Source organism: Gorilla gorilla, chromosome 14, assembly GCF_029281585.2.
Source record: "Gorilla gorilla gorilla isolate KB3781 chromosome 14, NHGRI_mGorGor1-v2.1_pri, whole genome shotgun sequence".
In the NCBI taxonomy this organism is placed as follows: Eukaryota; Metazoa; Chordata; class Mammalia; order Primates; family Hominidae; genus Gorilla; species Gorilla gorilla.
Window position 1 is genome coordinate 58,110,841 of NC_073238.2, and position 27,553 is coordinate 58,138,393.

The 27,553-nt window shown below is 35.4% G+C and overlaps 1 protein-coding gene across 13 annotated transcripts in view; it reads right to left on the reverse strand.

The window, feature by feature from the left end:
* Window positions 1–272: 272 nt before the first annotated feature.
* CCDC122 (coiled-coil domain containing 122) overlaps window positions 273–27,553 on the reverse strand; it is a 43,180-nt gene continuing 15,899 nt past the window's right edge. For 5 of the 13 annotated variants that reach the window (XM_055360089.2, XM_063697327.1, XM_063697326.1 and 2 more), the window contains 3 exons: window positions 23,216–23,614; window positions 22,332–22,448; window positions 273–1,024 (listed from right to left, as the gene is read on the reverse strand). In XM_055360089.2, the coding sequence (XP_055216064.1) occupies window positions 875–1,024; window positions 22,332–22,448; window positions 23,216–23,614 (666 nt within the window). In that variant the 3' untranslated portion in view covers window positions 273–874. Of the gene's footprint in view, window positions 1,025–11,301; window positions 11,489–19,640; window positions 20,178–22,331; window positions 22,449–23,215; window positions 23,615–27,553 lie in introns of those variants that run through there. The other 8 variants (XM_055360083.2, XM_055360082.2, XM_055360084.2 and 5 more) reach the window with 3 other exon arrangements.

Below are 27,553 nucleotides of genomic sequence, written 5' to 3' on the forward strand. Positions count from 1 at the left end.
TTTTTTGATGCTGTTTGAAATTATTTAATCCTACAAATGAATATTTTAAAACCATATCTTCCTATTTGTTTTTGTTTCTAAGTATTTGACTCAATGGAACCATGAAAAGGGGGAGCACTTTTATCTTGAAAGGGACAAGTTAACATTTGATTTATTCACATTTTGCCTTTCAGTGAGAAAAAATATGTTAGTCTATAGTGAGTAATACTCTTAAGAGTTACATGATGTTATAACTTTAATTTAGTCACAGAATATGAATAATTTATAGAAAGAAAAGTGAACAAAATATTTTATTCATCGTATCACTCAAAATATGTTATTTTATAACAAAGAAAAATGATTGTTACCTTCTGGATAAAAGAGAAAATGGAGTAAAATATTTGAAGCATTGAACATACAAAAACATTATTATAAATATCAATATTTATGGGCTACTGTGAAGGCAGCTGTAAAAAAACAAGTTCCAATAAAAAGTTCGAAACAGACAAACATTTTAAAAATCTTAACAATTTAAATCATTGAAAATTCGAGTGTTTTTCCCTTCTAAATTTTTACTTCATAGGGTAGTGAATGCAACATAAACAGGTATTCATGAGTATAATACATTTTACACATTCCAAATAGTCACAGAGACTCTTGCATTATTTTCCCATAGACATTCCTATTGTCTGTCTACTGCTATCAAGTGTAGGGTTAGAAGGCATTTTAACAAATGGATGACTGATTTAAAAAAAACAACAACTGAAGACATCTGTCATTAAGACAGGCCTCTAATAGTGGATGCTTGTTATTAAGAATCCAAAAGATTTTCTTAATGTTCTGTCCAGTAATTTTTGTTGTCATGGTCTGTGTTCCACATTGCCCTATGGCAATGTTACTCTTGCATTCCAGTGCATTTTCTTAATTCGGCTGCAGTTTTTTCCAATTGTTGAATGTTCCATTGCCACTGTCGTCTATTTGACTGAAGCTTGTTCACCTGACAATGCAAACGCTTAAGAATTGCATCATATCTCTTATGTTGTACCTACCAAAAGAAGAGCACACATCAACAGGGCTTGTGAAGTATAAATAGTAAACAGCCATAAATAATATTTTGACTACTCTAAAGAGGAAAGCACTTAATTAGAAACTATCCACTATAAATAATTATGATAAAAATAAACAGTAATTGTATAACTGTTTATTCAACACTTATTACATGTTAGATACCGTGCTGAGAGCTTTCTGCATATAATTAAATTCTTAGAACACTTTATGATATGGGTATTATTATCCTCATTTTTGTGTGAAGAAACCAAAGATAAAAGAGTTCAAGTAATTTGACGAAAGTTTCATAGCTAGCAAGTGATGGAGTTTGGGAGTTTAGCAGAAGTGAAATATCCATAATGGAATACCTTCTTGTTAAGAGAGTTACCAGTGTTAAACTAAATTTGCCCTGGGGGACTCTACTTTGAGTCCCTATGTAAGGAACTACAATCTAACCGTATTTAAACTAACTAAAAGCCTAACTAGGAGTATATTTTTGTAACAATAGCTGAGACTCAGTCGACCACAGCAGCCAGCTTTGGTCAATCACAGGTGGTCCGCTGACTACACCATATTCAAATAAAACAGACACTGAGCCATTGAGAGCAATCAAGCTCTTTCTGCTCCTCATTTCCATTTTCTGTCCATAAATGTTGCCTGCCCATTTTGTGAAGTGGAGCTCTCTGAACCTCTGCTGGTTCTGAGGGCTGCTGCTTCTCTAATCATTCTTCTATTAAGCTCTGTTAAATTTAATTTTATTAAATTTAAATTTGTCTAAAGTTTTATATTTATCAAATTTAATTTGTCTAAAGTTTTTCTTTTAACATCAGTTAAGAAAAATGGTTCCATTTCCCATTTCCTGTATCCAGTGATTCACTGAAACACAGATCATTCGGTCTAGAAGATCCAGGAGATCATGTAGTCCATTTCCCCGCTATTAAATAAACCATCATTTATGCTGAGCCAGACGAGGATACACTGGAAGGCAATGAAGCACAGTGGAAAGTGCTTCATTGGTCTTGGTGTCGGGCCACAAGAACACCCAATCTTCTTAAAAAACAGCTTTACGGAAATATAATTCACATACCATATAATCCATCCTTTAAAGTGTACAACTCAAGGGCTTTTAGTATATTCATAGAGTTGTACCAACTCTATGAAGTTACCAACCACAGGTTCTTAGGCTCTCATTTAATAGAAATTGACACAAGGCTGAGCAAGTTTCCCAAACAAGGCTTTTACTGGGGGCTTATGTTTGAACACAATGGAGACAGTGCAGGAGCAAGAGTTAGCTGGCTGGCTTTTTGAGGGCAGGTCTTTCTGGTGTTTTTAGGAAAGGTGACAGGAATGTGCATGAGGTATGGAAGTGTCATTACATGCGCCGGGTGGAGCGCAGGGTGTGCAGGCACAATGAGAAATCATGCTAGCGCATACATTGCATGATCAAAATATGATGGATAAGCTCTTCCCTGGGTGAGAATTTCAGTATTATAATGAGGCATAGGGTAAAGATCAGTCATTCTTCTGGTCTTGTGCACATGCCTGCAATAAGGTTAACTCCCTTGAGTAAGATTTACAGTGGGATGCTGCTTATCTCCGTTTCAAGAGATATCTTGTGGTCAGCAAGGATGACTCCAATGGATGGGGTGGTGCAAGGTCTGGTAATGGGCGGGTATGGAAAAAATGTATTAGTAGGGGTGGAGGCCAAATCATGGTGAGGGCTAAATTCCATTCCTACTCTGTTTCACGAATATCACCACAATCAATTTTAAAACATTTTCACCACCTGGTACCCATTAGCAGTCATTCCCCATTCCCCTGTCCCCACACTTAACCCTCGGCAACCATGAATCTAGTTTCTCCTTATATACATTTGCCTATTCTGGACATTTTATATAAATGGAATTGTACAATAGGTGGTCTTTTGTGACTGGCTTCTTTCACTTAGCATAATGGTTTTTAAAGGGTCTATGGCATAGCATGTAACAGAACTTAATTACTTTGTATTGCCAAATAATAGCACATTATATGATATACCACATTTTATTTATCCAGTTCATGAGTTGATGAACATTTGAGTTGGTTCCACTTTCTAGCTATTATAAATAATACTGCCATGAACATTTGTGTGCAAGATTTTGTGTGAATATATGTTTTCACTTCTCAGGTATACAATGAGGAGTAGAATTACTGGGTCATGTGGTAACTCCATGTTTAACCATTTCAGGAACTGCTAAGCTGTTTTTCAAAACGACTGTATAATTTTACATTCCAGTGTAATTTTACACACCAGTAATGTGTGAGGGTTCCAATTTCTTCACATCCTTGAAAATACTTATTATCTATGTTTTTGGTCATGGCCACTGTTAAAAGAAAAACTTCAGCCAAATTAAATTTAAAGAGTTTAATTGAGCAATGAATGATTCGCAAACTGGACAGACCCCAGAATCAGAGCAGATTCAGAGACTCCAGGGGTGCCTCGTGGTCAGAAGAAATTTATAGACAAAAAAAGTAAATTTGAGGTACAGGAATTGGAAGTGAGGTCAGAAACAACGGGATTGGTTACATCTCTGTGTTTGCCTTATTTGAACACAGTTTGAACACTCAGCAGTCTATGAGTGGTTGAAGTATGGCCGCTGGGATTGTCCAACACTCAGCTGTTGTTACAGACACATACTCCTAAGTTAGGTTTTCCATCTTGTCTACCTATTGAGTTAGGTTGCAGTTCATCCACTAGGACTCAAATATAGATGTACAGAGTTCTTCCCAGGCCATATTTTGTTCGCTTTAACACCATGCTTGTGGAAGTGAAGTGGTCTCTCATTACAGTAAAACACCTACTTTTAAATGGACTGATAAAATGATAGAATAATAGGGCTGGACAAGTTATCTATTAACCGGTAGTATGTGTAGTATTCCATTATGTAAATATACCACAATTTATTTTTATTTTTATTTATTTTTTACTATACTTTAAGTTTTAGGGTACATGTTCACAACATGCAGGTTTGTTACATGTGTATACATGTGCCATGTTGGTTTGCTCACCCATTAACTCTTCATTTAACATTAGGTATATCGCCTAATGCTATCCCTCCCCCCGACCCCCACCCCACAACAGGCCCCGGTGTGTGATGTTCCCCTTCTTGTGTCCATGTGTTCTCATTGTTCAATTCCCACCTAGGAGTGAGAACATGTGGTGTTTGGTTTTTTGTCCTTGCGATAGTTTGCTGAGAATGATGGTTTCCAGCTTCATCCATGTCCCTACAAAGGACATGAACTCATCATTTTTTATGGCTGCATAGTATTCCATGGTGTATATGTGCCACATTTTCTTAATCCAGTTTACAATTGTTGGACATTTGGGTGGGTTCCAAGTCTTTGCTATTGTGAATAGTGCTGCAATAAACATACATGTGCATGTGTCTTTATAGCAGCATGTTTTATAATCCTTTGGGTATATACCCAGTAATGGGATGGCTGGGTCAAATGGTATTTCTAGTTCTAGATCCCTGAGGAATCACCACAATGACCTCCACAATGGTTTAACAAGTCTACAGTCCCACTAACAGTGTAAAAGTGTTCCTATTTCTCCACATCCTCTCCAGCACCTGTTCATCTCACTGGGGAGTGTTGGACAGTGGGTGCAGGACAGTGGGTGCAGTGCACCGATCACAATTTATTTTTCCATTCTCCTTTCTAGGGATATTTGTGATGTTTCTATTTAGGGGCTTTTGTCAATAAAGCTACTGTAAGAATTCATATACAAGTTTTACAACTTTTTTAAGGCATATGTTTTTCATTTTTCTTGAGTAAACACCTAGGTGGAGAATTGTTTGGACATACAGCAGGTATATGCTAACTTTTTAGGAAACTCTCAAACTGTTTTTCCAAAGCAGTTGCACTATTTTATAATCTCCCCAGCAGTGCATGATCTTAACAGTTGTTTCATGTCCTTAGCAACATTTGGTATTAACATTCATTGAAATTTTCATCATTCTAGGGGTAAAAAGGTGTGAATAGTATCTCATTGTGGTTTTGATTCACGTTTCCTTGGTGTTAAGGGTGTTATACATCTTTTCACGTGTTTATTGGTCATACTATGTCTTCTTTTGTTAAGTTCTGTTCAAATCTTTAGCCCATTTTTAAAAAAATGACTGTATGACTTTATTATAGGCTGATAGGAATTCTTTCTTTACGCATCCTGGATACAAGTCCTTTGTGCATATACATGTGTTGCAAATATTTTTACTTTTGTGATTTTGTCTTTTCATTTTCTTTTGTTGTTGTTGTTGAAGTGGGGAGGTCTCACTTTGTTGCCCAGGCTGTACTGCAGTGGCATGATCACAGATCACTACAGCCTCAACCTCCTGGACTCAAGTGATCCTCCCACCTCAGCCTCCTGAGTAGCTGGGACCACAGGTGTGCGCCATCACACTAATTTTTTTATTTGTACAGACAAGATCTTACTGTATTACCCAGGCTGGTCTTCAACTCCTGGGCTCAAGACATCCTCCTGCCTTGGCCTCCCAAAGTGCTGGGATTATGGGCATGAGCCACTGTGCCCAGCCCTTTTCATTTTCTTAATGGTGTCTTTCAAAGAGTAGAAGTTTCAAAGTTTGAGGTCTAACATATCAATATTTTTCACTTATGGTTAGCAAAGTTTGTGTACCAAGAAATCTTTGCTAACCCAACATAATGAAGATATCCTCCTATAGTTTCTTCTGGAAGCTTTAGAGTTTTAACTTTCACATTTAGATCTATGATCCATTTCAGATGAATTTTTGTATTTGTTGTGAGGTGGAGATACAGCTTCGTTGTTTCCTCACCGATATCCAGTTGTTTCAGTACCATTTGTTGATAAGACTTTCCTTTTCTTCATTGAATTGCCTTGAAAACTTTGTCAAATTGACAAAATATGATTAATTTCTGAACTCTATTCTGTTCCATTGGTCTATTTATTCTTTTACCAATACTACAGTTACTTCATAATTATAGCTTTATAATAAATCTTAATATTAGGTAGATTAGGTCCTACAAATTTATTCTTCTTTTATAAGGTTGTTTTGGCTACTAGATCCTTTGCATTTTCACGTAAATTTTAAAATCAGCTTGTCAATTCCTGGAAAAAATACTTAGTGGGAATTTTATGGAACAATGTTGAACCTATACATCATTTGAGGGGAAAGTTGACACTAATAATATCGTGTTTTCTAAACTATGAACATAGGATATCATTCCATTTATTTAGTATCTTTAATTTCTCAGCAATTTTTATTGTAGTTTTGCACATTTTTTCACAAAATTCATTAGCAAGTATTTTATGTCATTTAGTATTAATGAATAAAGTTTTGTTTTATTCATTTTACTTCCTCATTGTTTATTGCTACTACATAGAAACTACATAAACATGTAACTGATTTTTGTATTTTGACCTTTTATCCTATGAGCTTTCTAAATTCACTTACTGGTTCTATTAGTCTTTTCTATTTCTTAAGATTTTCTATATAAACAATTATGCTATCTGTGAATAATGACAGTTTTACCTTTTTCTTTCCAATCTTTATGCCTTATATTTACTTTTTTCTTATAACATTGATTAGGACCTCCAGAATAATGATGCATAAAGAAGGTGATATCAGACATCTCTGCCTTGTTCCCAGTCTTAGGGGAGAAAGCATTCAACATTTCACCAGTAAGTATGATATGCTGTTGGCTATAAGGTTGTTTTTTTAATAATAAATTCCCTTTATCAAGTTGATGAAGTTTCCTTCTATTCTTAATTTGCTGATATTACTCTCAGAAAATTTGCTATTCTCAGAAAATTTGTTGAGAGTGTTGAATTCTGTCTAATGCTGTTTCTGAAACTATTAAGTTGGTTATGTCTTTTTTACTTCTGTCATTTTGTCACTATAGTAAATTACATCATTTGATTTTTGAAAGTTTAATCAGCCTTGTATTCTTAGGATAATCCCGCTTGGTTATAATGTATTAGACTTTTGGTATATTGCTAAATTTAATTTGCAAGTATTTTGTTAGAGACTTGCATCTATACTCATGAGGGACATTGGTCTGTAATTTCTTCTCTGATAGGATTCCTATCAATTTTGTTTCTTTTTGTATCAGAGTTATGTTCACCTCCTAAAATGAGTTGGGAGGAGTTTCATCTTCTATTTTCTGAAATAGTCTGTTTAGATTGGGCATTATTTTTTCCTTAAATATATGATTAGAATTCACTAATGAAAATGTGTCAGTTGGAGCCTTATATATGGGAAGAGTTTTTAAATATGAATTCAATTTCATTGATTCCTACCTCACATCATTCATAAAGCTTAATTTGAAATGGATCATAAGGCTAAACATGAATGCATTTTCTTCTTGTGTTATAGTATGTTTTTTTTTCAAGGAATTTATCTGTTTGTCAAATTGGCATAAAGTTATTCATAATAGGCCTTCATCACCCTTTTAAGCCTACAGAACCTGGAGTAATGTCCCTACTAATCTCTCTCTTTTCTTGATCAGTATTGCTATGGGTTTCTCGATTTTATTACTCTTTTAAACTTTTGACTTTGTTGATTGTTTTCTCGTTTTTCTATTTTCTATTTCATTGATTTCTGTTATCTATCATTTAATTCCTTCTATTTACTTTTTGCTGAATTTATTTTTCTAGTCTGTGATGGTGGAAGCTTAGATAGTTTATTTCAAATCTTTTTCTCTTTTCTATTATAGGCATTAAAAACTTAATTTTCCTGTAAACACTGCTTTAGCTTCACCCCATAATTTTCCATATGTTGTGTTTTCATTATCCTTCAATTTCAAATATATTCTAATTTTTCTCCTGATTTCTTCTTTGACTCATGGGTTATTTAGAAGTATGGTCAATTTCCAAAAGCTTATGTATTTTCTAGCTATCTCATTGTTATTGATTTCTAATGGAATTCTGCTGTGATAATAGAATTTCAACTTTGAAATATGTAATCTAGTATATGGTGTGTCTTGGTGAATATTTCATGTACACTTAAAGTGTAATCAGTTGTTGTTATGTGGAGTGCTTTATAAATGTTAATTAGGTTAAGTTGATGGATAAGTTCTTCAAATCTTCTATATGTTTACTGATATTCTGTATTGTTCTACCAATTACGCAAAAAAGTTAAGATATCTGATATGACTATAGATCTGTCTCTTTTTTTCTTTGGTTCTGTTTGTTTTTGCTCATGTATTTTGAAACTCTGTTATTATGTAAATGTACATGTAGAATTGTTATTCCTTCTTGGTGAATTGACTGACCCTGTTTAACTTGGTTAGTAGTTCTTACCTTGAAATCTACTTGATATTAACACAGCTACACCAGCTTTTTAAAGATTGGTGTATTCATCGTGTATCTTTTTCCTTTTTTTAACTTTCAAACTATGTGTGGCTTTATATTAAAAGTGCATCTCTTGTGAAGAGGTTATGCTTGCCACTTGATTTATTTTATTCAGTCTAATAATTTTTTCCCTTTTAATTGGAATGCTTAGCTCATTTACATTTAATGTAACTAATGATATTTTGGGGTTAAAGTCTACCATCATAATGTTTGTCTTCTATTAGTCCCTTTTGTCCTTTTACTTTCTTCTTCATTTTCTGTCTTCTTTTGGATTGAGTATTTTTTGTTGTTCCATTTCATTTCTTCCTTTGTCTTTCTAGCTATGCTTATACCTTTATGTATTTTTTTAAGCTGCTCTAGGAATTTTAATATATTCTCTTAACTTATCACAATCTGTCTTCAATTAACATATCAGTACATGTAAAAATATAAGAACCTTACAACAAAAGGCTATTCTTGATATATATCTTACTCTACATGCTATAAAACCCAAAATCCATTATTGCTTTGATTTTAAAGTGTCAAATGACTTTTCAATTACTCAAAAAAAGACTCATCTCTTTATCTACATATTTTCCATTTCTAGTCCTTTCCAGTATTTCCTTTCAGCTTTAAAAACTTCCTTTAGGCTGGGCATAGTGGCTCATGCCTGTAATCCCAGCACTTTGGGAGGCTGAGGCAGGTAGACCACCTGAAGTCAGGAGTGCAAGACCAGCCTGGCCAGCATGGCAAAACCCCATCTCTACTAAAAATACAAAAAATTAGCAGGGCATGGTAATGCATGCCTATAGTCCCAGATACTGGGGAGGCTGAGGCAGGAGAATTGCTGGAGCCTGGGAGGCAGAGGCTGCAGTGAGCTGAGATCTTGCCACTGCACTCCAGTCTGGGCAAGAGCAAGACTCCATCTCTAAAAACAAAACAAAACAAAAGTTTCTTTTGCATTTTTTGTAGTGCAAGTCTACTGGGAACAAAGTCCACCAACTGTTCTTTATCAATACATTTTAAAAATTCAACTTTTTTTTTAGTTCTAAGATTTCCATTTGGTTGGTTGATGTGATTAAAATCCTCTCTCTTTACCCACAATATCAATCATTATACGCTTCTTTTAATTATAAAATGAAAAGGATGTTTGTATATCCACTATAAACATCCTGTAGAACGTTTAACATACTTATTATAGTTTTCCAGTCCTTGTCTAACAACTTCTGAGTCAACTGTTGCTATTTTTATTGGTTGATTCTACTCTTAGCTATGGATAATATTTTTCTTTTTTATTTTTTTTTGAGACGGAGTTTCACTATTGTCGCCCAGGCTGGAGTGCAATGGCACGATCTCAGCTCACTGCAACCTCCGCCTCCCAGGTTCAAGCAATTTTCCAGCCTCAGCCTCCTGAGTAGCTGGGATTACAGGTGCCTGCCACCACGCCCGGCTAATTTTTGTATTTTTAGTAAGACAGGGTTTCAACACGTTGGCCAGGCTGGTCTCAAACTCCTGACCTCCAGTGATCCGCCCACCTTGGACTCCCAAAGTGTTGGGATTACAGGCATGAGCCATCACGCCCGGCCAATATATTTCTTTTTCCTCACATTGAGTAATGTTTTATTACTAAGCATTGTGCACATGTTGAAAACTCTGAATTTTATTACTTTCCTCTGAAAAGTGTTTTCTTCTAATAGTCATTTAAATTACTGGTGGATCATCTTGAACTTGTGAGACTTTGTTTTATACTTTAAGTTAGAGTACATCTATTTCAATTTTGTCCTTAGATCTAGGTCTTGCCCTTAGTCCAGCTTTGTTTTAGTTCTTAGTTACAGATGTCTTCACTCCTAAAGTTTGGCAGTTGTGGGAATTGGGCAGTTGCTGTAGTGGGCAGATGCTGAAATCTCTACTCAGCTTATAAGCATTCTAATTGTTTCCCAACTGTGCTCCTTGGAATTTTATCCCTCGTGTGTGCAGTTTAAGTTACAGCCAAGTTTTTGAGGGGAGCTAATATGCAAATTTGGGGCTTCCAATAAGGAAAAATTCAACATTTACTCAACCAACCTCATGAAGGAGTAAGAATCCACAAGACAGTATAAAATTATTTCAACTATAAGACATTATTACTATTAGTTGTGTTCATAGTTACTGAGAGAAAGTATTACATAACAGAAAGAGCACAGATTTTATCTCATGACCCAGTAATTCTACTTCTTGGTGCAAAGGATTTGTTTATTATGTTTGCTACAACATTACTTTTAATAATGAAAAAACTGGAAAACACTTAAATGTTAACCAGTTGTAGCATGGCTAAATAAATTAAGGTATGGCCAAATTGTGAGATATTTTGCAGCAGTTAAAAATAATTACGTAGGCCAATTTGCACCAATATGAAAAATCTATGAGACAGATTGTTGAATAAGTAAATTAGTTGCAAAATGATACATATACTACATTTACATAATATTCTTCCACCCACAGGGGTTTGTGTTTGTGTGTACCATTAATAAGAGGTTTGTGTGTACCATTAATAAGAGGTGAGAGTAATGATAGAGAACAACATGTTAGAAGGTGGTATAACAGGAACTACAGCCTTTCTTCTAACATTTTAATCTTTTTTAAGGAGAACTTATTCCTAAAAACAAAAACCATATTTAAAAAAGAAGTGGGAAAATAGAGTCCAACAGGTTTGGATTCATATCCTACTCTGTCATTTATCATTAGCTATATAGCCTTGTGTAAGTTATTTAAATTTTCTAAAACTTTGTAAGACATGTTATTATGGGGAATTTAAATAGGATAGCCTATATAAAGTGCTACAAAAATACCAGGCATTCAATAAATAATAATAGATTTAATAACATTGGACATTTCTTCTTATACTTTCTACAAAAGAGAATAATTAGTTACTATATTATCTTTGCATCTACCTGAATAATTCTTACTTTGCCTTCAGATCAGCTTTTTTCCCTTTGCTTCTCTGGGTTTTTCTTTTCCCTTTGTTGAGACAGGGTCTTGCTCTGTTGCCTAGGCTGGAGTGTAGTGACACAATCTCAGCTCATTGCAACCTCTTCCTCCCAGTCTCAAGCGATCCTTCCACCTCAGCCTCCTGAGTAGCTGAAAATACAGGCACACACCACCATGCGCAGCTAATTTTTGTATTTTTAGTAGAGACAGTGTTTTGCCATGTTGTCCAGGCTGGTCTCAAACTCTTGGGCTCAAGTGATCGACCCACCTTGGCCTCCCAAAGTGCTGGGATTACAGGTATGAGCCACCGTGTCCAGGCTCTGGGTTTTTCTCATAGGACTGGCTTTCTAGTTGTGTAATCATTTCTGCTGCTGACCTCAATAAATGAATGCATTTGTTAATTATATAGCTGTGTATTACATCATACTAAATTAAATATGCTTTGTTCATCACCCTTAGCAGCTCTTAAAGTGTGCACAATTTTCCCATATTCTTTTACATTTTAAACTCATGCTGTACAAAATTTAGGCAAGAGTAAGCCATCAATGCTTTACACAATGTCTGTTATGCCAAAGCATTGCTTGCAGCATTCATCATTTGCTAAAAACTTCTCAACTGCTCCAGTGTCCTTTGTCTGAAAACTCTTGGATTTGGAAATAACACTTTTTTTTTTTACCTTGAACTAGAAACCACTGATTGTTGCTCAATGTGTTATATTTGAAGCTTTGTGTTTGCCTGCCTTGTATTTTGCTTCCCCAATTTTTTGTCAATGACTCATAGCTTATCTTTTTTCTCCACTCTATCTTTAGTTCCTTTCTTCCAAAATATATGAAGACAGACAATAGATATTGGGGGGAAGGACATTTAGGGAATAAATATTTGAAAAGGCTCTTTTCATTCAGATATGGCCTAAAAATACTGAAAGCATTTACTTGACAGGAAAACATTGATATTCAAAAAAACATTTTTTATTTTTATGAACCAAAAAATGTAAAAGCAAGATTAATATGAGAACTAAAATATGTAAAACACAATATTTAAAATAATTAGAACAAAATAATGCTGTAGTCCAGGCAAAAGATGATTCTTGAACTGTAACAAGGCCATGGCTAAAGATATTCAGAAGAGATAGAAAAAAGACTCCAAAAAAGAAGTAATAAAAATCTTTTGGTATTTGAATTCACCCTCTTTAAAAACTGGTTGTTTTGAGAAGAAGGTTACTCATATTAATGATCAATTCTCATCATGGAATAAATAAAATTATTCACAAAAATGTAACGTTTTAAGACAATGGTCTGACTATATTGGTCCTTCAGCTTCATAATTTGTTGTGAAGAATCTTTAAGTTCTTAACTTTTCATTTTTTTAACTGAATTGAGGACAACTTTTAAATGAATTAGAAGTAATAGAATTAAAATGAAAAAGTTCAAAAGAATCTTAACAGGGGTGTCCCTATTATGAAAACTTAAAAAGTTTATTAAATTTCATGACAAGAAGTTTTATGATGGGAACATCAAAAAACAGAAGTCTTAACCTCAGTAATATTTCCTCTAAATCTAACATTAGTGACCACTTACATCATCCTTTACCAATTTATACTACTGCTGGCAAGATGAAGTAGATATACTACAGTTACCTATTCTTCCTGATAAGTAGAACTAAAAGCTCTGGACATTTCATACAAAACAAACATCAGAAGCTCATGAAAGTTGGGGAGAAGAAGGCAAACTGTTTAGGGAACCTCAAGACCCAAGTAATGTCCTGGGTTTTCTTTTTTCCTCATATATCCCAGAGAGGATTCTGGAGAAGATAGCAATCTGGAAATGCCAAGAAATACAGACAAAAAGCCCTAAGAAAAATTTGTTCTATCTAGCCAAAAGATAAGGAAAATAGCAGCTTAGTGAGACAGAAAACTTGTAGGCAGTAACTGTTTTACTAAAGTCAAACACTACAGAAAAAACTATGGCCCCTCCAACACTCACGCCAGCAAGGGCTGGGTGGAAAGCCTAAATTTCTACCATTGCAAGGCTGTAATGAAGTGCCTAATCCCTCTGCTGGTGCACTCTCAGGGAAAGCTAACTAAGGAGCCAGGAGTTTTAACTGTGGAGCCAGGAGTTTTAATCCTCTCTAAGCAGCAAGAAACCATACACTGTGGTGTCGCTGGAGCCCATTTGAGGATCCTGGACTTCTCCGCCCATCAAGGTGTAATATTCCTCTCCTCCCTGATGTAACATCAAAGGAGCTCTGGTAGAGAGTCAGGACTTTCACCAGGACTCAGTAGTAACCAGGCTATGTCCTCGCAGTGTCACTGGAGGCCATGTTAGGAGTAGTAGCAAGGATTCCTTTTCCCTCCAACCCAGAATGATATTAGCAGAGGCCTACAGACTAGCCTTTCCCCCTTCCATGGGAAACAATGGAGTCAGCAGAGACTGATAGGAGACTCTAGACCCCAACAGCCACCTGGAAATAGTGAAGATCTAGAATCTTAAAGCATAATACCCAACATGTCCACATTTCAATAAAAAATGGCTCATAACACCAAAAAATAAGATCTCAAACTGAGCAAGAAATCACAATCAACATGCACCACACGAACATAACACAGAAGTTAAAATTATCTGACAAGCATTTTAAAGACTCTGTCATAAAAATGCTTCAATAAACAATTACAAACATGCCTGGAAAAAATGTAAAAAATAGAAAGTCTGAGCAAATGAATATAAGATATAAGAAAGACTCAAATGGCAATTTAAGAACTAAAAGGTACAATAACCAAAGTGAAGAGTTCAGTGGAATTCAAGAGTGGATGGGAGAACAGATAAACTAATCAGTTAACTGAAAAATAGAAAGCTAAAGTTACTCAATCTGAACAAAAGGGAGAAAATAGATTGAAAATAGAAATAAATAGAACTTCAGGGGCTTATGAGACTATAACAAAAGATGTCATATCTTTTGTTATGGAAGGAGAGGAGAAAGAAGGCACAGATTTTTTAAAAAAGTATTCAAGTAACTGATGGCTGAAAAATCCTAAATTTGGCAAAAGATACAAAACTACAGAATTGAGAAGCTGGGAGAACTCCAAAAAGGATATATGCAAAGAAATCCATGCAAAAGCATGTCATAGTAAAACTTCTGAAAACAGAAAAATGTTTTTTCCCCAATCTCGCTCACTCTGCAGACAGAAAATCTTGAAGACACCAAGAAATACCTTACATATATAGGAAAACCAATTTGAATTACAACAGGTTTTGCACTAGAAATCACAGAGACCAAAATGAAGTGGCATAACACTTTTCAACTGTGGAAAGAACTGTCAACCCAGAATTCTATATCCAGCAAAAATAGCCTTTAGGAATGAAGGAGAAATCAAGACATTCTCACATGAAAAAAATAAAAGAATGTGTTACCAGCAGACCTACCCTAAAAGAATGATTTTAGAAGTTGTATATAAAAAAGGAAATGATATAAGAAGAAATCATAGAATGTCAGGAAGAAAGAACATAATAAAGCAAAACTATGAGTAAATACAATAGACAGATAAAGAGGTCATAGCTAAAAAGTACAAAATTCTTTGTGAGGTGATGAAAATTTCTAAATTTAACTTTGGTGAAGGTTGCACATATATGACTATATAAGAAGTCTCTGAAGTATATGCCTTAAATGGTAAATTGGACACAGATCTGTGCCTGCCAGCACCCTGCTCCTGAGCCAACACCACCACCAGCGAGACCAAACACACAGCCATCAGCAGCGACCCCCGTGTCCCCCTAGCTACACTGTCTCTGCCACTGTAGTGAATGCCCGCAGGGAGGCAAGCACCCCAGGACTCATGAGCACTCTGCCGCAGCTGATGAGTGTGCACCCCACTGCACTGCCACTACTGTTGCTGCTGGCATGCACAAACAAGAATGGATCCTGCTATCACTGCACTACTGAACACTTTGGCTGACACAACCCATCTGAGTATAGTGACCAGCAGTCTGGGAGCACCTTGGCACCCCCAGCACAGTGGATTCCTAACCTTGAGGGGCCAGAGAACAAAACTGGGGCCTGATACAAGTCCCCCAGAGTTACAGCACACAGTCCAGGAGTTGGGAACAGAGCGTTGGCCCTTAAAATCTTCCAGAAATGAAGCTAGTCAGATGAATCCACCTAATATAAAAATCAAACCCTCAAGATCATCAAATAGGATAAAAGAAAAAAAAAACATCCAAAGGTCAGCAGCTCAAAGATGGAAGCATAAGCCCATAAAGATGAGGAAGAACCAGCACAAAAACCCTGATAACTCCAAAACCCAAAGTGCCTTCTTTCTTCCAAATGACCATATCACCTCTCCAGCAATGATTCTGAAGTGGGCTGAAATGGCTTAAATGACCGAAATAGAATTCAGAATATGGGAAGGAAGGTCATTAAGCTATAGAAGTATGTTAAAACCCAGTCCAAGGAAGCCAAGAATCATGATAAAACAATGCAGGAGCTGACAGACAAAATAGCCAGTATAGAAAAGAACCTAAGTGACCTGATAGAGCTGAAAAACACACTACAAGAATTGCATAATGCTATCACAAATATTAATAGCAGAATAGACCAAGCAGAGGAAAGAATCTCAGAGATCGAAGACTGGCTTTCTAAAATAAGACAGTCAGACAAGAATAAAGAAAAAAAGAATGAAAAGGAATGAACAAAACCTCTGAGAAATATTGAATTATGTAAAGAGATCAAGTCTGACTCATTGGAGTCCCTAAAAGAGATGGGGAGAATGGAACCAACTTGGAAAACATATTTCAGTATATCATCTATGAGAACTTCCCCAACCTAGCTAGAGAGGCCAACATTCAAATTCAGGAAGTGCAGAGAACCCCAGTAAGATGCTTCACAAGAATATCATCCCCAAGATGCATAATTTTCAGATTCTCCAAGGTTGAAATGAAAGGAAAAAATGTTAAAGGCAGCTAGAGAGAAAGGTCAGATCACCTACAAAGGGATACCCATCAGACTAACAGTGGACCTCTCAGCAGAAACCCTACAAGCAGAAGAGACTGGGGACCACTATTCAAAATTTTTACAGAAAAGAAATTCCAACCCAGAATTTCATATCCAGCCAAACTAAGCTTTATAAGCGAAGGAGAAATAAGATCCTTTTCAGATAAGCAAATGCTGAGGGAGTTCGTTACCACAAGACCTGCCTTATAAGAGCTCCTGAAGAAAGCACTAAATATGGAAAGGAAACACCAGAGTCAGCCACCACAAAAACACACTGAAGTACACAGACTAGTTACACTATAAGGCAACCACATAAACAAGTCTACAAAATAACCAGTTACCATCATGATGACAGGATCAAATCTACACATATCAATACTAACCTTGAATGTAAATGGGCTAAATGCCCCAGTTAAAAGGGACAGAGTGGCAAGCTGGATAAAGAACTAAGACCCATTGGTATGCTGTCTTCAAGAGACCCATCTCACATGCAATGACACACATAGGCTCAAAGTAAAGGGATAGAGGAAAATCCACCAAGCAAATGGAAAAACAGAAAAAAAATCAGGAGTTGCAATCCTGGTTTCACACAAAACAGACTTTAAACCAGCAAAGATTTAAAAAGAAAAAGAAGGGCATTACATAATGGTAAAGGATTCAATTCAACAATAAGACCTAACTATCCTAAATATATATGCACCCAACACAGGAGCACCCAGATTCATTAAGTAAGTTCTTAGAGACCTTCAAAGAGACTTAGACTCCCACACAATAATGGTGGGAGATTCTAACACCCCACTAACAATATTAGACAGATCATCAAGAGAGAAAATTAATAAAGATATTCAGGACCTGAACTCAACACTGGATCAAAAGAATCTGATAGACATCGACAGAACTCTCCATTCCAAACAGCAGAATATACATTATTCTCATCGCCACATGGCACATATTTTAAAATTAATCACATAATCAGAAATAAAACACTCCTCAGCAAATGTGAAATAACTGAACTCATAACAATCTCTTGGACCACAGCACAATAAAATTAGAAATCAAGACTAAGAAATTCACCCAAAACCATACAATTGCATGGAAATTGAAAATTGAATAACCTGCTCCTGAACAATTTTTGAGTAAATTATGAAATTAAGGCAGAAATCAAGAAGTTATTTGAAACTATTGAGAACAAAGATACCAGAATCTCTGGGACACAGCTAAGGGCAGTGTTAAGAGGGCAATTTATAGCACTAAATGCCCACATCAAATAGTTAGAAAGATCTCAATTTAACAACCTAACATCACGACTAAAAGAACTAGAGAACCAAAAGCAAACCAAGCCCAAAGCTAGTAGAAGACAATAACCAAAATCAGAGCTGAAGGAGACTGAGACCAAAAAAAACCCTTCAAAAAGATCAGTGAATCTAGGAGCTGGTTTTTTGAAAAAATTAATAAAACAGATAAACTGCTAGCTAGACTAATACAGAAGAAAATAGAGAAGATCAAAATAAACCTAATCATAAATGAGGAGGATATCACCACTGACCCCACAGAAATACAAATAACCATCAGAGAATATTATGAACACCCCTACACACATAAGCTAGGAAATCTAGAAGAAATGGATAAATTCCTGGACACATACACCCTCCCAAGACTGAACCGGGAAGAAATGGAATCTCTGAACAGACCAGTAACAAGCTCTGGAATTAATTCAGTAATAAATAGCCTACCAACTGAAAAAAGCCCAGTACCAGATGGGTTCACAGCTAAATTCTATCAGATATACAAAGAAGAGCTGGTACCATTCCTGCCAAAACTATTCCAAAAAATTGAGGAGGAAGGACTCCTCCCTAACTCATTCTATGAGGCCAGAATCATCCTGATACCAAAACCCGAAAGAGACATAACAAAAAGGAAACTTCAGGTCAATATCCTTGATGAACATCGATGCAAAAATCCCCAACAAAATACTGTTAAATTGAATCCAGAAGCACATCAAAAAGCTTATCCATCACCATCAAGTAAGCTTTATACCTGGGATGCAAGTTTGGTTCAACATATGCAAATCAATAAATATGATTCATCATATAAACAGAACTGAAGACAAACACAACATGAATTATCTCAATAGATGCAGAAAAGACTGTCGATGCAATTTAACAACCATTCATGTTAAAAACTCTCAATAAACTAAGTACTGAAGGAACATACCTGAAAATAATAAGAGCCATCTATGACAAACCCACAGCCAACATCATACTCAATGGGCAAAACCCAGAGGCATTCCTCTTGAAAACCAGCAAAAGACAAGGATCCCCTCTCTCACTACTCTTACTTGACATAGTATTCGAAGTCCTGGCCAGAGCAATCAGGCAAGAGAAAGAAATAAAACATATACAAATAAGAAGAGAGGAAGCCAAACTAGCCCTGTTTGCAGACGACATGATGCTATACCTAGAAAACCCAACAGTCCTGGCCCAAAAGCTTCTTAAGCTGATAAACAACTTCAGCAAAGTCTTAGGATACAAAATCAATATGCAAAAATCACTAGCACTCCTACATAACACCAATCAAACTGAGCCAAATCCCATTCACAGTTGCCACACACACACAGACACACACACACACACACACACACCCCCCTAAGAACACAGCTAACCAGGGAGGTAAAAGATCTCTACAAGTAGAACTATAAAATACTGCTCAAATAAATTAGAGATGACATAAACAAATGGAAAAACATTCCATGCTCATGGATAGGAAGAATCAGTATCATTAAAATGGCCATACTATCCAAAGCAATGTATAGATTTGATGCTATTCCTATTAAACTACCAAAAAAAAGTTCAGCATCATGAATCATTAGGGAAATGTAAATCAAAACCGCAAGGAGATACCATCATCACTAGTATCAAAAAGTAAAAACAAACAAACAAACAAACAAAAAACATGCTGACAAGGTTGCAGAGAAAAAGAACACTTATACACTGTTGGTGGGAGTGTAAATTAGTTCAACCATTGTGGAAGACAGTGTGGCAATTCCTCAGACTTAAAAACAGAATCCCATTCAACCCAGAAATCCCATTACTGATTATATACCCAAAGGAATATAAATCATTCTATCATAAAGACACATCCACGTGTAAGTGCATTGCAGCAATATTCACAATAGCAAAGACATGAAATCAACCTAAATGCCCATCAGTGGTAGTCTGGATAAAGAAAATGTGGTACATATACACCATGAAATACTATGCAGCCATAAAAAGAATGAGATTATGTCCTTTGCAGGAACATGAATGGAGCTGGAGGCCACTATCCTAAGTGAATTAATGCAGGAACAGAAAACCAAATACTGGATGTTCTCACTTATAAGTGGGAGCTAAATGATGAGAACTTATGGACACATAGAGGGAAACAACACACACTGGAGGGTGAGAGGAGGGAAAGGATCAGGAAAAATAACTAATGGGTACTAGGCTTAATACCTGGCTATTGAAATAATCTGTACAACAAACTATGACAGAAATTTACCTATATAACAAACCTGCATACATACCCCTGAACTTAAAAGTTAAATTAAGGCCGGGCGCGGTGGCTCACGCCTGTAATCCCAACACTTTGGGAGGCCAAGGCGGGTGGATCATGAGGTCAGGAGATCAAGACCTGGCTAACATGGTGAAACCCCGTCTCTACTAAAAATGCAAAAAATTAGCAGGGCGTGGTGGCGGGCGCCTGTAGTTCCAGCTACTCCGGAGGCTGAGGCAGGAGAATGGCATGAACCTGGGAAGCAGAGCTTGCAGTGAGCCGAGATTGCACTACTGCACTCCAGCCTGGGCGATGGGGCGAGACTCTGTCTCAAAAAAAAAAAAAAAAAGAAAAAATCTCTGAATAATTTGTTTTCATTTATAAAACTTTGTTGCAGGATATCTGACAAAAATCGGTGAACTGTATGGTATGTGAATTTTATCTTAGTAAAGCTGTTTATAAAAATCAGAATAGTGGCTATTTGATAAAAAGGGTAGAAGAGAACTTTCTGGACATGCTGGGAAAGTTCTATATCTTGATCTAGGTAATGCCAACATAAATATATGTACATGTTAGTCTAAATAAATCAAGCTATCCATTTATAATTTGTGTACTTACTCTTATGACAATTATACCTCAATAAAATATGTTACTGTAAAAAAATTACAAGGTAATTTCACATTTCTTTCCAAAGTGCTTTTAGCAATTTACATTCACAAGAATACTGTATTAAAATTCCCATGCTCAACATCTCCCAACTGTAATACCGATAATCAGATGGGCTAAACATGGAAGTTTGCTGTGGTTTTAATTATCAGTCTCTTATTGCTAATGAGGATGGTCATATTTTTCTTTATTTCTGATATTCATGGTTCAGAAAAATGGTCTTTTTATACCATTTGCCCAATGTTTCACTGATTTGACATTTTCTTATCTCTTTCTTATCACATACATGCGTTATAATAATCTAGAATGGAGTCTTGTTCTTTCTCTTGTTATGGTGTATTCCCATAATCTGGAAATTTATGGCATAGTCAAGACTAAAGATATTTAACCACAGAATTTATGGAGTGTTTTTCTCTTTTAAAATAAATGCTTTTCTGACACAAATTTTTAAGTTTTTCTCCTATGTTGTATTCAATACTTAGAAGTGCGTGTGTGTGTGTGCGTGTGTGTGCATGCGCACGTGTGTATTATGAGGTAGGAATCCAGTTTTATTTCAGCATTTTTCTTTATTTTTCCATAGAGGTAATCTATTTTGTTTTTACCATTCAAGGATGCATAATTTCTGGATTCTTTTTTTCATTAATAATTTTTTTCTGGCCGGGCGTGGTGGCTCACGCCTGTAATCCCAGCACTTTGGGAGGCCAAGGCAGGCGGATCACCTGAGGTCAGGAGTTTGAGACCAGCCTGGCCAACATGGTGAAACCCCATCTCTACTAAAAATACAAAAATTAGCCAGGCATTGTGGTACGTGCCTGTAATCCCAGTTATCTGGGAGGCTGAGATGGGAAAATTGCTGGAACCTGGGAGGCCGAGGCGGCAGTGAGCTGAGATCGCACCACTGTACTCCAGTCTGGGTGACAGAGCAAGACCCCGTCTCAAAAATAAAGAAAAAATAATAAGATTTTTTTTCTACTCTTTTACCACTAATACACTGTCTTACTATTTATTGTTTTATAATGAACCTTAATGTCTACAAGGGCAAAAAGAATCGTTATTTATTTAGATTCCTAGTAAACTAAAAGGTAAAATCGTGGTATTTTTTAATAGCGAATATGTAAAGATGAGGATTTTTATCTTTAATTTCCTCAGATGCTTTGTATTGTGTCAAATTAGTAAAAAACAGGTTGAAACATGCACATTTTTATTTTCCAAATTAATGTATTCAGGAGAAAATTATTTGCCCTTAATAGCATATTATTTTACATTTCTGTTCACCATTCATCCAAACAATAATGACAATAGAAGTCCACAGGCAGCACCACAACACATTATGAATTTACTCTGACTTTCAATTTTGCATATTTTCAGTTTTTTTTTTAACCTAAGTCTTGATAATTGCGAATATGAAGTCAGAGACGTTTGGAAAGACGATGCTTTCCATTGTGTTTTATTCTATTTTGAGGAGTCTTTGATATCTAAGAATGGGCATCCTCTTTGACTACATAGCTGCTTTCTAGCCATTAATTGGGTATCGTGTTCTTAGTGGAATGAGAAAAACCTGGAAGAACCCTCGTCCAGATTTAAATAGGAGTGAATGCTTGCATTGTTTGAACACATTCACATATTTGAACATCTTTGAATGAGGGGGTTATCTCTAGTTATCTATTAATGATTTGTATTTACTAAATGTTATAGTTCTTTCTTGTTCTTCAACTGTTTTGAGTATTGAGAGTAAACTATGGAAATATGAATATAGTGTTAAGTTTTAAAAATGGTCCCATAAAACATTGAAATCTAGCTAATTAAGACTTACCTCTATTTCTTTTCTTAATTTTTCATGTGTCTTTTTTTCTTCCTCAAGAAAACAAGTTTTTTCAATGATAGATTCTTTTACAGTTATAATTTTATCCTTTAAGTTTGTAATGTCTTCCTGTATGTTGACAACATTTGAAATATAGAAGTCAAAAAAGGATGATCAATATAAATCCAATTTTTCAATGTTTCTATAATTTAAGAAAACTAGCCAAATCAAAATTTAGTTTTGATAAATAGCATTAGAATATTACTTCTATAGGTATACAAAAATAAAGAACTCAAAGAAACCTTACATTTGACACAGAACTAAAAACCAAACGAAAATAAGACAAAAAGGAAAGTGGTAGTTATGGTGGCAACTGCCGAACAACAGTGTAAAAGACGCTTTTTAATTCTCTAGCAAGAAATGATCAATATTATAAGTTTGTGTCTTCTATTGTCTTCAAAGAACAGTAAGAGAAATAGTAAGATGCTTAAGGTTCAGTTATTAATTTATATTGCTTGCATAACACCATTAAGTGTACTAAATTGATTTGAATTCGTCTGGATCCATTGGCATAGAAGCTAAGTCTTCAACATTTTTGTGAATTACATTTTCTGCAACAAGTGGATTAATTGTTCACTGTGATTTTATTTTACCATTAGTTTTACAAATCTACAGGGGATTTGTGGATGTTTCCTTTATGCATTTGAGCATCTAGGGTCGTTGTTATATAACACATGTACTTATTCCAAGTTTTTTTCAATTATGAAAATAGTTTCTGAAGGTAATAGAACAGCTATGGGCATTTTATTAACTTCACAATAAATTTATCATTTAATGTATGTACTTGCAAAAAAGGAGTAATAGAAAAAATAGTTTTACTAAGTAATTTTGCACACCTGTACTTGTGTTATTCGGTTCCCTCCTGGATTTTGAAGATCTTGCATAAGTTCTTCTTTCATTGTCTTTAATTTTTTAACAAAATCTCGCTTTTCATGGAGTTCAGTCATAAATGACCATTTGCTCTCTACTTCCCCCAAACTATTTTTATGTGCTTTTATTTTTGCATAATATGCATTATATTTTATCATGTGTTCCTCAAAATCTTCTTGGGCTGTTTCTATGTCAAATTTAAGCTTTACATTTTCTGAATGTAAGGATTTGATTTGAGTTTCCAGGCTATCACAGTGAAGTTTGGTATTCTCTATGGCAGCATCTTGTTGATAAATTTGTCTTTCTGTTTCTTTAGTTTCTGCAGAGATAGCTGCTATTTCTTTTTCAAGCTCATGAAGTTCATTCTGTAATACATTTTAACATTATCATTATTAATTCAAAATACTAAACATGAGAAGAAAATCAATGTTTTAATCCATAATGAATATAGGAAAAATCACTTATAAGAATATATTTATCAGATATTAAAAAATTAATGAATACAAGGAAACATGCAATAAACACAATTATTTTATAATTTCAGAAGGACCTCAGTTATATATTTTTTAATGTTCATCTAATTCTAAATATTAAAATCTCATTGTTTTATCTTGACATTTTATATATGTAAGATACTTTATAATAATTTTACTAATTTATTTATAGGCATCAGAAGTATACACTCAGGAAAGACAATATGATAAAAAATGATAAAGCCCTGAGTTAAGAATCAAAAGATCTAGGTTCCAGCACACTTATTGCTATTTACTACTTTGTATGATCATGCATAACAAACTTAATTACCCCATTCAAACTACACTTTCTCCATTTGTAAAATGAGTATAAAGATATTTACTTTGCCTCCCTGGGGCATTTTGCATTGCTAACTGCTGCCTTCTTTTTAAAGCCTAGTTTTCACACCACCAGTCTTTTCTGGTTCTCCTTAGAAATTTCTGAGAATTCCTTCTCAATCTCAACAGGTCCTTCAAATATAGGTCTTCTGCAGATTTCAGTCATCATAATTTCCTCTTCTCACTCTCTATATATGCTCCTTGGATAATTTCACCCAAATTTACATCTTCAGCTACATATCTGCTGATGATTCACAGAATATAAGTGGCTGCTGAGTTCTACACCCAGCTGCCAATGGCCACCTCTAATTCACTATATCCAAAAATTGAATGAATCCTTTCTACAACCTCAGCCTATTACTCCTTGTATCAATTATCTGTTGCCAGAATCACAAAACCTCAGTAGCATACAACAATACATAAGTATATATTGCTGACATGACTAGGAGCAGCTGAGGTTGGCTAGGTAGTTCATAAGCCTGGGGGAGAAGCAAGGGTTGGCTAGGTGGTTCTGCTGATCTTGATTGAATCTGCCCAAGTGTCTGGGGATTGGCTGATTGTAAGATGATTTAAATTGGCTTTAACTGGGCTGACAGGGGTGTCTTGGCTTTGCTTTATGTGTATCTTCTCCTCCAATGGGCCAACCCAGGCATGTCTTATGATAATAATAGATGCAGAAGAGTGAAATTCAGTTATGGAAGAGTTTTTTAAAGCTTTTGTTTGAGTCACATCTGATAACACCCCAGCTAGTTACATAATCAAACCCAGAGTCAAGGGGTGGAAGTGTGTCCATCCATTATGGGAAAGCATTGTAATGTATGGCAAAGGGTATGGATAGACTAACGGATGAAAAATTGGGACCAAAAATGCAAATGATCACACTCCTATGTTCCCCAACTTAGTTAATGTTACCACCTTAGCTCTTCCCTTCTTTTAAATAACTGTCTAACTGTTTCTCAAATTCTGTAGATCTTCCCACCAAAATAACTCTGTAGGCCATCCTCCATAGTCCTCTTCTTATCTACTATGGTCATTCTTTTTAAGTAAATTTGTAATGTTAGACGGCATTGTTTTAAAAAATGCAAACTTCCTTTTATCCTTTTCCTGGCAGAGAAAAAGGAGGTAAGTTCACTGAAAAATACAATATGGCAATGAACCTCAATTTTTATCATCAGCTCTGATGTTTCAAATGCTCACTTGACATTTCTATATGTATGTTTACCAGACATCTCAACTATACATATTCAGAAAAAAAGTTTAATTTACACACCAAACATATTCCTCCCCCAGACTTTCTGATTTCAATAAACTGTACCACTTTCCACCTGGATACTCAAAAGCCTAGAAATCATTCTTGATCCTTCCCTTTCCCTTACCCCCACAACCTATTTCTCATCAAATCCTGATGGTTGGGCCTCCAAAATAAAATCCCCAATGCACTTCTGACCAGTCTTTGTAGTGTGACCTAATGTCTAACTCATCTCCCTATTTCCACTCCTCCCCACTCCTCCAACTAGTCTGTGTATATCAGGCAGAAGAATCTTTTCAAAACATAAATCATATCATGTTATTTCCCTGCTCAACATCCTCCAGTGGTTTCCCATTGCATTAATAAAAAATTTCAAATTCCTGAAAGTGTTTTATAAGCCATATATGCCCTAGTGCCTATCTACTTTGCTATGCTTCTCATCTACTACTCTCCCTTTTTCCAGTCTCCTTTGTGTTGATTAAATATGTATAGTTCCTTCCGACCTAACGGCATTTTTAATTATTGTTTGGTCTACTTTAAAATTCTCTACCCCTGGCTATTATCTGTTGGGTCTTTGTCTTTCACAATTCAGTATTATTATTATGTCTCAGAAGAGTCTTCCCTAAATCAAAATATAAATGAACCAACCACTATTCCACTCCTCCTCTAGTTACTCTCTACACATTACCCCATTGTATTTCCTTTGTAATACATCAATCTTTGAATTATCTTTATTTTGTTAATATATTGCTTGCTTCCCCTGACTAGAAAGTAAGCTCTGTGGCTACAGGAACCATGTCTGTCTTCATTACCACCATCTTCCCACTGCTTAAAACAGTAACTGGCACAAAGTAGGTGCTCAATAAATAAATAAATTCATTCAATAAATGAGTGAATGACTGATGCACAACCAATGGTCAGGAAAGGGACATATGCCCTGCTGGTTACATCAGGCTATCTATCAACTCTATTGGTCAATATAGGAAGTATATTGACCCATACGATTTGGTTATCATCTCTTCTCTTTCTTGGATTAATGTAATTGACTGTTAATTTTTCTTATTGGCTTTAGTTTCTTTTGCCTTTAATCCATTTCTGCCCTTACATGAGAATTATGTTATTTTTTTCTTCTCCCCCTCTTCTTTAATCTCCTCTGCCTCTTTTCCTCCCTCTTCCTCTTCATCCTTTTCCCCTTCTTCTCTCTCCTTTTTAAACTTACAGCTTTATCGAGGCAAAATTAATATAAATACATATTCGAACTTTACAATTTGATGAATTTTGACCTTCTTGTGCTCATAAGACCATCACCACAACTAAGATAATAAACGTAGTCATTATTCAAAAAAGTTTCCTCCTGATACTCTGTAAATTCATTCCTCCCTTTCCATCTCTCCATTCCTAGGAAACCACTGATCTGCCTTCCTTCTCTAAAGATTAGTTTGCTTTTCACTAATTTTATATAAATAGAATCATTTAATACATAATTTTAAGTCTTCTTTCAATAAGCATAATTATTTCAAGATTCATCCATGTTGTTGTATATATCAATAATTCTTCATTTTTATTGCTAAGTAGTATTCCATTGTATGGATATACCATATTAGTTTATTAGTTCATCTAACTGATGGGCATTTGGGTTGTTTCCAGTTTTCCAGTGGGCATACACATTTATTTCTCTTGGGTAAATACCTAAAAGTTAAATGGCTAGATTATACAGTAGGGATAGGTTTAACTTTTCAAGAAAGTACAAACTGTTTTCCTAAGTGGTTGTGTCATTTTACAGTCCATTGAACAGGTCTGAGAGTTCCAGGCCTTCCATATCTGCAACAACATTTGTTATGGTCAGTCTTTTTAAACTTAGCCATTCTAGTGGGTTGTATGTGTGTGTGTCTGTGCCTGTGTGTGTGGATATTATAGTGGAAATTTAAGTATACTGTTAGATGTGTTTTCAAATATTCTCTCCTAGTCTGTGACAACCCAAATGGCCAAAGGGCCCCACCAAGAATACCTTAGTTTGTTTTCATAATAGTGTATATTGAAGAGCAAGTTTAAAAATTTTTTTGGATGAAATTCATCAAAATTTTTATGTCATATTAAAGAAATCATTGCCAAGCCCAACATCAATAAGTTTTTCTATGTTTCCTTCCAGATATTTTTTGTTTTAACTCTTAACATTCAGGCCTTTGATTCATTTTGAGTTAATT